Below are 11,142 nucleotides of genomic sequence, written 5' to 3'. Positions count from 1 at the left end.
TGCAAGATCTTAATAATTTTGACTAGGGGAAAATAAAATTAATCCATAAAATAATTTGAAAACTCTGAAACTCTGGTTGAGAACTTTTGGAACAATATTGGGGCAGATTTACAAGATAAACAAACATCTAACTTTAATAAGTTTTTGGGGAAAATCCAAAATACTTGGAATGCCACTACTGTCAAACGATGTCGAACACTAACAGTGTGCCATCAAGATGTAATGAAAGAAGAAAGATTAAGAGCTACTCAACAAAATATTAACGTTAATTTTAATGTATTGATGTAGGCATTTAGACAGAACTACTTTTTGTTTGATGAAGTATTCTTATGATCACGACTTTTCGTTGTATTTTGTAAATTTTTCAATACTTACAGTAACATTTAGCGTAAAATAACCTTTCTTTCTTATTGTTTATAAATAATAAATAGAAACTAATAAACTATTTTTATTTTTTAAAACCTTCCTTAACAAAGAAAGGATTTTTATTTACTCTAATGAAAAAACGTTAGGTTTGCTACTTCTGTGATCACCACTGTATATTCTAGCATGAATAACTTTTTGCAGGCCTAAATTGGGAAGTTTCATCAGAATACTGACGAAACCTCGATATTTATGGGTTGAGTAATATAAAAGCAGACTTACGGTGTAAAGGGATCAATAAAGGAAAGAATTGGTTGATGACCGAATTGCAGTGTTTGAGGACTATAGATTATTTTTTAGAGAAAGCGTATAATATCATTAATCTATGCCAAAGTAATTTTAAAGTGTTTTGAAGAACTTCTTAGTTTCGTTTCCCTTAAATACGACAAAGTTAAAATTTCAACTCAATGTTTATATGTTTTCGTAAAATTATCTTTACGCATCGTCAACCTCATTCAACCATCCCTTTATTTATTGAACCACAATTATATTTTGCACTTTTCTCTTTTTTTTCAGCTAAAGAATGGTTTTCGTTTTACAAATATCCACAATTGTCTTTAGAGTGTTTGAATAACATTAGATTTGTATGTGATACATTAAAGTAAGAATTTTCGGAATCAAAAAATCCATGCGGATTAAAAAAAAAAATCTTTTTGCGCATGAAAAACGCATATCACTCACGCGCTCAAATGCAAATGAACAATATCGGTTTTGTTTATAATGAGTTTGTAGTCTCAATATTTCTTTTAGCATCGCTATTTTTTGTTCGCATCATGTTACAGTATTTGCGGGCTTAAACACGTGACTATACTTTCAACTCTAAACCGTTGTAACTCAAAAACTCGATTCCTTCATTCAAGTTTTGTTTATACACATCAATAAGAAAATCATGAAATGTGGTCATAAACTTTTATTAAATGGCGAACCTTTTTAAAAGTTTTTTACAATTCTTAAAAGCAAACATAAAACGCGAGGAGTCTGCCATTACCCTCCCACATCTTTAGAATGATTATCAACGAAGTTGATGTTTCGATGATCTAAACACAAACGAAGTGTTAGGAAATAACCAGGGACCTTACCGACATGACCCTTTGATATTTAAGATAAAAGCCGAGTGTGGTGTTCCTAAGGATTTTATGCAATGGAAATGGATCTTCACGCTTTGAGAAGTTTTTTGACATTTTTAATTATGATAAGCATGTACAATCATAAAGTCTACGTAAATGCGATTATATGTTTAAATAATGAACGTGCATTCATAGCCGATGCGGGAAAATTAAACTGTTCAACCTCTTGCGTTTGTCCACACGAGGTGGAAATGAACTTTATATCATACAAAGGGTGCGAAAGTTGTTGTTGCTCTGCTCAAAATGAAATATCAAGTTTAGAAAAAGAATTAAAAGAAGAAAATCTGCGTTTAAGTAAACAATATAGAAAAATCATTTTATACACAGACAAACATTATATACATACATACAAACATTACATACATACATACATGCATACATACATACATACATACATACATACATACATACATACATACATACATACATACATACATACATACATACAAACACACACCTACGTACATACATAAATACATACATACATACATACATACATACATACATACATACATACATACATACATACATACATACATACATACATACATACATACATACATACATACATACATACATACATACATACATACATACATACATACATGCATGCATGCATGCATGCATACATTTACAAAATGATGTGTATATACTCATGTAGTGTCTTTTATAACACATAGGGAACAAAGTGTTTATGTTTACTATTACAACAGCGATTGGAACTGTGACTATAATTGTGCTCATTGTTCTTTTAACTTTTCATAATGCTCGGTTAAGAACGGGAATATGGAGCCTTATTGGTAAGGAAATTATTCATTAATGTTATACAATTACTTTCTTAATCACTTTTACTGAAATGTGAGTATGATATAAATACTTCTTTTTATGAAGTCATTTATTTTCTTTTAATTTGAATTGTCCTATCAACGCTTTTACAGGTTGTCGAAATGTTGTTCCAGAGGAACGTGACCAAGGATTACTTCAACATAACCAGGTGTGAAAATGGCTAGTGAGTGGCGTGTAATCGCATTCCTGGATCATCATTTTAGAGAAATCTACGAAAGTGTTGTGCTTTAAACTGAACAATATGTTAAAATTTTTAAACAAAGTTATTAAAGATTGTGACAAAAACGTTCTAATTTTGTTTACAAATTAGTATTTGTTATTTATAGACATGAGTATTTTTTGAAATATGCATACTAAGCTAAGGTGTTAAACATTTATTTTGAATAAACATGAATGTTACAACTGTTTTTTTAATTTTTTAAGTTGAAACAGCAGTAAGAAACAAGTCTTAATAATAAATAGTTACCAGTACAAAAACATTTTTCTTGGTAATGTTCATACAAAAGAAAATGGACAAGTAAGCAAGTTGTTAAAACGAAAAACTGATGATTTAACAAAATATCTGAAAGAGATCAAAGATGACCAAACATGCTTAATATCAATTCCCTTGAGTTGCTTTATTCTTTGTTATTTGAACCTACTTTCAGAGAATTTTTCAAATTTTCAGCTTCTAATTTCTGGGAGCATTTCTTTGAAATAATAGCATATCTGCAATGATATTAATTTCATTTTTTAAAACTTGGGCCCCAAGCTTCTTGTGTGAAGAAATTCTTGAGTTTCTTACAAATAAGTGAAGTTTCAATCAGTCAAATCTTAATAAAATTTTTTTTTTTATCTTGAGAAAAGACATTTTTGAGAAATTAATGATTAGACTTATACCCCAATTCGCACCAAAAATAAAACTTGTTTTAATCGTGGTTATTTAAACTAGTGACGCATTTTTTCCGTTCGCACTTTCTTTTTAAAACCTTGTTTAAAATAAATGAGTTTAAAAAAGCAGATTTAAATAAAACACCGTTTTAAAAGCGAGTGTTATTAAAACTCGGTTTTGTTAGTGTGAATGGGGTATTAGTTGTAAAATTTTTTCTTGTAAAAATATTGCAAAGACTTTTGTAAACGTTTTTGATTGCAAAGACTTTTGTAAATTTCGTAGATGAAATTTGAATTTTGAAAGAAAAAAGGCATTTTTTTAAAAGTACCGCTAAATCTCAACGTTATCTAAACATGATTTTGTGGATAAAAACCTTAATGTTTTATTAACCAATCAAACCTCAGCGTTTTTTAAACATAAACATGTTGTAAAAACCTTAACATTTGTTTACCGATCAACTTTCAATATTCTTTAAACCCGGGGTTATGTTGTCAAACCCGGTTATGTTGTTAAAGCTTAAGAGTTGATTAACACATTCACTGACGAGCGACATTTTCAAAAACTGTTTAACCACGACAACTCATTTTTGTAAATTAAATTTAATATAAAACAACAAAATACATATATATGAGTGAGATATAAAATCTAGGTAATTATATTTAGTTTACTAATTCAAAGAACTGAAAACTCGTATGACCTGGATAACCAAAGAACGTTCGTATGAGTTAAATAAAACGTTTCGTTGGTTTAAAAAGGTTTTAAGTGATCCATGAGTAGTTTTCAGTAAATCAATGTCGAAGATTATTAGGTTCCTACCATGAAAATTTGTTAACATTGAATACGTGTTTTATTTTCTCGCCATGGATAACAGAGGCATTGACCGTTAGTACAACTTTTTTTGAAGTGATAATGTTTCAATCTTTATGTAAAAATAAATACCCCCCCTAAAATGCATTTAGAACATTATCATACTTGGCCGTTTGATGAGCCCTAACATCAAATAATATCTGAGAATAAAATGTTTCCAAACTTTGTAAAAGTAATCATTTTCGAACATAATTTTATATCTTGGCAGAATCCAAAGCCACTGTAATCGTCTAAGATGAGAACATTTTAAAACGTCATAACTGCCCATAATTAGAACATTTTAAAACGTCATAACTGCCCAAGATGAGAACACTTTAAAATATTATAACTAAAACGTTTAATCGAGAGCAGAGTATTACAAATGTTTAAGTTCATCGAATGGGGAAATAACCTACGTTTCAATGGTATCGAATTTCGAAATAACGTAGATTAAATTTCATAAAGGGAAATAACCGAGGTTGAAATATATCATTAAAGTTTAGAATGATATTTAACTTATCTTGTTGTAAAAAATGGATTTCAATATGATGTTTGTAGGTGTTTTAATGATATGCTTATTTATGCAAGTCAGTTCCTCAAATAATGCTGTTAGGTGTTTGTCCAGCGAAAAAGCGTTTATAGTGGTTTTTACTGGAAAGTTAACATGTGCGTTATCTTGCGATTGTGGCACTAGCGATGTACCTAAATTTGCTGGCTGTGAAGAATGTTGCTGCAACAAACCACCAATAGCAACACAACCAGTAGATGTTAAACCTTTCCGTAAGCAATATGTAGTTATTACTTTTAGAATTAATCATTTTACTTGACACATACAACATTGTACTTATACATATGACTTTTATTGAAACTTCTAACTTTATCTCTTCACATACACAATGTTTTTAACCTTTTAGAATGGCAAATAGAGGTCGTAATAGGCGTGTGCAGCTTCCTTTTAATTTTTGTTATGATGATTTTTGCTTTGCTTCTAAGGCGATATAGACGAAACGGTAAAACTTTTTTAAAATAATTTTTACTTTTTTTAAAATAATTTATTTTGCATTTTTGCTTTAAAATATTTGTAAATGGACTGTGCGCAAATAAAGTGTTTAAACCTATGTGAGTATATATATTTTATTGTCAACATCAGGTACAACAAACATCACTACAGATTCCGAGGCTTTAAAAGAAACACTGCCTGCCACATCAAATATCACTGCGGATTTGAAGGCTCAAAATGAAGTACCACCAGATATCTCTAGCTCTTAAAAGAACAAAAATATTCGTTTTTAGCTAAATCAAGTTTTAATTTATAAAAGTTTTATTATATTGATAAAGTAGTAACAAGTTACAAAGTTTTCATGAAACAAAAATTCATTCTAATTTTAAAATGTCTTAAGCTTTTCCATATTTTAAATAACAGCTACTTTAAGTCAAATTTTTTTAAAAAGTGGTCTCTAAAAGTCGTTTTTTTGAAAACTCTGTTTTTTTCGCTACATAACTAAGAAAAAGTAAAATACAGTTTTTACTATATTTAACACAACAAAATATTATTATTCATGTACAAGAGTATGGAATTGTACATATTATATACATATACAGTACATATAATTATATATATATATATATATATATATATATATATATATATATATATATATATATATATATATATATAATTATATGTATTGTATATGTATATAATATGTACAATTCCATACTCTTCTATATATATATACATTTATACATCCATATATAAAAAATTTAAAAGATAATTAATTTATAATTTCTCTTTGTGTGATAATTTGCAAACCATGAAGTCGCACTAAGTCCTGCTATCACAATCTACACATTCATGCCTTGAATTTTTTCGTATGTAGTGCTTGTATTACACCACAGACCATATTAGCTTTTATTTGTCTGATTCTGCGACATATGCTAGAAAATGTTGGTCTATCAAGTGTAAAGGATTGTTTGCCACCAATATAGAGTCAATTTTTGTTGGCTGTTGACAGTATTGTTGTATGAATGAAGATATCGCAGTATTCTAAAATTCAAAACTGAAAAGTTATGAACCATTTTTTTTTACAAATTGTATGAGCATTGAAGGCTACTTGATTGATTTAATGAGCAAATATTTTCTTACACCACTTTTTTACCCTTTTTCTTTTCACTTTGTACAGTGTCATCATTATCAACGGTTCGAATATTTTTGTTATTGCTATCAATAAGTAAAGGAATTTGCATTTGTTTTTTTTCCAACTCTAAGCAAAATTTTTAGTCCAATCATAATTCAAGTTGACACCCTATATATATCTTTTTAATCCTTCAAATGTGATACTATTATATTTTTTCTTTCTTCATAAAAAAACCATACATTCATTTTTTTAAACTTTGTTTGTGTAGCATATGACAAACCTTTATGGTCTTTGCAGGTTGTTCCTAAAGTTCATGGGAAGAAGACAGATGAATAGGAAGAATACCAGATATCAATATACCATTTGTAACCCATATTAAGAAACCTATCCATGAAACATAACAACTTTTGTTGCCACAGAGTAAAATTTTAAACTAAGCCTTTAATACAATACAGATCCTATATATAAGATATATTTCCAAATACAACCTGATTCTTACTTGCATGATAAAAATGTTTTTATCCCAAATCTGGGGCTTTTACAGTGAATATATATTGTTTCCAAGAAAGTCGATCTTTACAAAACAAAAGTGAGTTGTCAATGGAAATATATTTTTTGAATAAAACAGGACATTTTTTTAAAGCATATTTGAATCAACAAAATGAACAAACTTGTCTACCAGCTTGAACTTATTATACAATAATAACCACTTGATGCCAGGACTTACAAATAATGGGTTTTTAGTGTAGTACATTTCATACATGGGCTTCCATTGTACTCCTTCGTATAAAAAAATTGCAATGTATAGTTCAATTGTAATGAACTATAACAGGCAACCAGTGCTTCATTCTAGAATGTTCTGATAACTCTTCTTTTTCTTAATTGAGAAGCAAATCTATTGGTCTCCATTAAAATAAACTTCATCTGTGAAAAAAAGTAAATAAATAGAGAGGATCATTTTTGGCGACACCCTGAAGAACAAGTAAGTTCAAAGGATTGAACTCTATTAAATTGGAGATCCAGATGTACATTTTGGGTTTGGCACGAGGATTCAGAAAGTTCATTCTCAACGGAATTGTCGCTAGAACTTAGAACATCGACCAAAACAGGCATTCCAGGCGCTATTCGACTTTCTCCACCACCCCCCTAATTTTATGATTGATTCTCATGGAGGATTTTATGCTGATTAAGAATCGTATAAATCCCTAATATTTAACACGAAAAATCCCTAATATTCGCCATCTTGAATAATGATTTTTTTTGTGTGTCTAAAAGTATACTTTTCAAAGTATAAAACAACCATGCTGTGATTTCAATGTGCGTCATTAATCAGTTTTGCAAAATTATTGACAAAAGTCACGTTGTATATTTTTGTTATTATAACGTTTTGTATAATGATAATCAGTTGTCGACAAGAGTCGCAAGTTGCATTTTTAAGGGATATATATATAGCGAACGATTTTTTTTTGTGAGTATGAGACTGTTGAGAAGGAGGAATTAAAAACACAAACAACAAACAACAAGACTGGTTTTATTTATAATGAAGACTTCGAATAATAAAACATGAGAATTCATTCACTTTTAAATTATCAAATGTTGGAAACTCTAAATTTTTGATGTCTGTTAAATTCGTGAAGATGCATATAAACACATAGGCGCTGGAAGTGTTTAAAGACTGGGGGGGGGGGGGAGTTTGGGAGCAGAAATTGGTGGGGCTTGGGGAGGGGTACCCCTCCCTGAATAGGGTGTGTAGGGGGCGTTATCCCACTGAAATTTTTTAGGCATAATTAACTCTGCTAAATGCAGATTTGCAATCCTTTTTAAATTACAATATTTAAATATTTGGTACAAAACAAAATCTACCAAAAGCAATTACAGTTATTGCAAAAAAATGCCCAAATACGGATGAACGTTCACGGTATTTAGCCACAAACTCCTCCATGAGTGCTGTAATGTCAACCTTGTCTAGGTAATCTTTGTTAATGTGCATTAAAGCGAGGTGAGTGAGGCGACTCTGTGACATTGTTGACCGCAGCCAATTATTAAGCCGTCTCAATGTACTGAAGGACCTTTCAGAACCAGCTACGGATATTGGAACAGATAAACACAACACAACTTCCTGTTCCACCATGTCAAATAACCTGCGGGTACTTGGTTCAAGGTCTTTTAAAGCTGCTGCTAGTTGGTGTAAATCTTTAGGCAGTGACTTGTCCTAAAACAAATGTGGAAGCAGTTGCAGTTGTAACTGTAACATAGGAACATCGACATTATTCTATAGTCTCTAGTCTTTAAACGGGGCTTTTTTGCTTCTGACATTGATTGATTTGTTAAAGAATTGTGCGATTAAACATTAAAACAAATTTTGCTTTTTTAAATTTTATTTCATTTTCATGGAGTCCGTTCTCTATACTCTGTACAATGAAATTTTTTTACTTATCGAATTCCATTGAAAAATTCTTAATTTAGTTCTCTTTTTGTCATGGATAATGACTTAGAAACAAAAGACTTTCAAAAGTTGCGTTTTGACGTTTTCAAAACTGAAAATATTTTTTTTGCGACTGATTTACATGAGGGCGATATTTTCTTTTATAACAGAAAAGTATTTGACTCTACATATTTTGTTATTAAAACTTTTAAAGCTGAACTTCTAACTAACATAGTTCACGGTAATACACATCAACATCAGGAACTTAAATACAAATATCGATATGCAAAAATACTTTCTTATCGAATGCAAAACTTCTTTAAAAAAAAAAGAACTTTAGCATTCTTTTGAATACAAAAGTTTTTTTCTTCGGAGTGCATAAAATTATCACTATTTTGAATCGTGGATAGCGACATTTTTGAGAGGGGGGGGGGGGGCAGAAGATATCCTCTGCCCCTGGTGCAAAAATGTTGGGTGGGCAGTTGCCCATCCTGCACCCTATGTTCCAGCGCCTATGTATAAACAAGTCTTCATGTGCATGAAACTGTTGTCGAAGTCCACGCTTGACACGCATCCAGGGTTTTCAACGTTTTGTGAATAAACATCGCTATCTCGTACTTTAGCTAAGCTCGATTATTAATTCTCAGTTATTGTATAATATGTGTATTAATTGTTATATGTGTAATATGTGTATTAATTGCTATATGTATAATATATAGTATTAATGAAAAAAAACAACAAAAAAACAAACAAACAAAAAAAAAAACAAGTTAATAATGATTATTACTTTAATTTTTCTTTCATATTATCTTTTTGTTCTTTATATGTAAATACAAATCGAATTTTTAAATACATATCGATATGTAAATACGTATCGAATTTTTTTATAATTTGAATTTAGTTTTCTTTTACTTTTCATAACATTTAGATTTGTTTTTCATTTTCACCACCGCAGAGTTTATTCAAGCAAAAAAAATAAAGTAATTTTTCTATGCTTAACTGTTAGGTTGCCATGAAACGACCTTTAAAGCTACTAAGTGCACTGGTAAATAATTTAACTACTACAAAAAATTTAATAAGTTTAATTAATATTTCACTTTATATGAAATATGATATTTTAAATAGGGAATATGTTAAAATAAAACTTATTACCTGAACTTGTATCCTAAAATTACCTGCCTTTCCATACTTAGGTATATGATTAGTTTTTTTTGGTATAATTTGTTAGTCACACTTTCAAAACCCGTTTATATAATAATAACTCAACTATTTTGTTTCAGCAAGTAACAAACTAAAACCGTGATAAATGCTTGTCGAATAATGGACCAGTCCACTCAGTAAAATCAATAGTGGTTTATTCAGTGCAATTATTAAAATCCACATGAGAGCCACAGCAATCTGTACCTCAGATAAATTTTGTTCTACTATTTTTCGAAAGAAAAAGTGTTTTTCTGCATTATTATTGATAATCTGAGTTAACTTCTCTTAGAAAATATTTTGTAAGATAAAAACTTAAAAATGCTAAAAAATTACATTTGTCTTTTAACGACAGAAAACATACATGGCTACTGCTGCCATCCACTGCTGCCTTGCTTCGAATAAACTTAATACAAAAATACTGATGGGAGATTGTGTAAAGATGAATTATTAGCAATAACAAAAATACATCTAACTTTTATCTAAGTTCTTATTATTGAAAAGGTTCATTTGGTACAACTTTCCCCAACAAAATTTTTTAGAGTGTTTCTGTAAAGAGTAATAAAAGATTTAGACAAAATGTCTCTACATGATCAAAAGTTGACTTATCTAATGCCTAAAAGTTCTATTATACATTTTCATGCATTTCGTTATTAACTTCTTTAAGTTTTTTTCAGAGTGTAACCTGCTTTTTTTCTGAAGATATATATTATACATCAAGTTAATATTTTTCTGAAGTGTTTTTAATCCAGTTGAGCATAGTCAATAGACTGCAAAGTTCAAAAGTTTTTATTGAATGCATGGTCACACAACGATGCCAAATTTAAGGAGTACCGGAAACTAAGTTTCTGCGTATCAAAACTTTTTGTTATGATACAATATCGGGTTTGCGTATCGTTTGTTTCGATATGTAACAATAATATCGAATCCAAAAAAGTATAGTACTTATGATTAAATTTCATTATTTATTAAAAGCTAACGACATTTTTCGTTAAGTTACGATAAACATCGCAACTCATATTGTAAATGCAATAAATGACGATACGAATCAATACATTACGATATTAAACAATATTTTTTACAATAAACGCAATATAATATTTAATTTTTTATAATAAACAATATAATAATAATTTTTTGCTCATTATTAATTGTTATGTGTTGCTCAGCGAAGCTAATTGCACCGTTTTGAAGTTTTTCATTAATTGATGGGTAGAAATCACTGATGCTAAAAATAAGAAACTTACAATGGTGTTTTTCAGTAATTCT

The 11,142-nt window shown here is 29.6% G+C and overlaps 2 protein-coding genes across 2 annotated transcripts; both read left to right on the top strand.

Moving 5' to 3' along the window:
- The first annotated feature begins 1,237 nt into the window (after positions 1-1,237).
- LOC149889405 (uncharacterized) lies at positions 1,238-2,782 on the top strand. The gene is made up of 3 exons (XM_090085562.1): positions 1,238-1,844; positions 2,231-2,350; positions 2,489-2,782. The coding sequence occupies exons 1-3, from the start codon at positions 1,565-1,567 to the stop codon at positions 2,548-2,550; spliced, it is 462 nt and encodes a 153-aa protein (XP_089941688.1). The 5' UTR covers positions 1,238-1,564; the 3' UTR covers positions 2,551-2,782.
- Positions 2,783-4,496: 1,714 nt separating this feature from the next.
- On the top strand, positions 4,497-5,553 carry LOC149889404 (uncharacterized). Its single transcript, XM_090085453.1, has 3 exons — positions 4,497-4,893; positions 5,028-5,123; positions 5,264-5,553. Exons 1-3 carry the CDS (start codon positions 4,647-4,649, stop codon positions 5,380-5,382), a joined length of 462 nt encoding a protein of 153 aa, XP_089941579.1. The 5' UTR covers positions 4,497-4,646; the 3' UTR covers positions 5,383-5,553.
- Positions 5,554-11,142: the final 5,589 nt, after the last annotated feature.

This window comes from Hydra viridissima, unplaced genomic scaffold, assembly GCF_058129835.1.
Source record: "Hydra viridissima isolate aposymbiotic clone 2 unplaced genomic scaffold, HvirCarnegie_v1 scaffold_4, whole genome shotgun sequence".
Lineage (NCBI taxonomy): Eukaryota > Metazoa > Cnidaria > Hydrozoa > Anthoathecata > Hydridae > Hydra > Hydra viridissima.
The sequence above is the reverse complement of the archived record's forward strand: the minus strand, read 5'-3'. Positions and strand labels throughout refer to the sequence as shown.

What these genes read in the sequence shown, in the direction of transcription:
- LOC149889405 (XM_090085562.1), top strand. Translation starts at nt 1,565, where the DNA reads ATGGAAATGGATCTTCACGCTTTGAGAAGTTTTTTGACATTTTTAATT. An exon ending in AGAAGAAAATCTGCGTTTAA is followed by an intron (nt 1,845 to 2,230) that starts GTAAACAATATA and finishes TATAACACATAG; the next exon opens with GGAACAAAGTGTTTATGTTT. An exon ending in GGGAATATGGAGCCTTATTG is followed by an intron (nt 2,351 to 2,488) that starts GTAAGGAAATTA and finishes ACGCTTTTACAG; the next exon opens with GTTGTCGAAATGTTGTTCCA.
- LOC149889404 (XM_090085453.1), top strand. Translation starts at nt 4,647, where the DNA reads ATGGATTTCAATATGATGTTTGTAGGTGTTTTAATGATATGCTTATTT. An exon ending in AGTAGATGTTAAACCTTTCC is followed by an intron (nt 4,894 to 5,027) that starts GTAAGCAATATG and finishes TTAACCTTTTAG; the next exon opens with AATGGCAAATAGAGGTCGTA. An exon ending in AAGGCGATATAGACGAAACG is followed by an intron (nt 5,124 to 5,263) that starts GTAAAACTTTTT and finishes TGTCAACATCAG; the next exon opens with GTACAACAAACATCACTACA.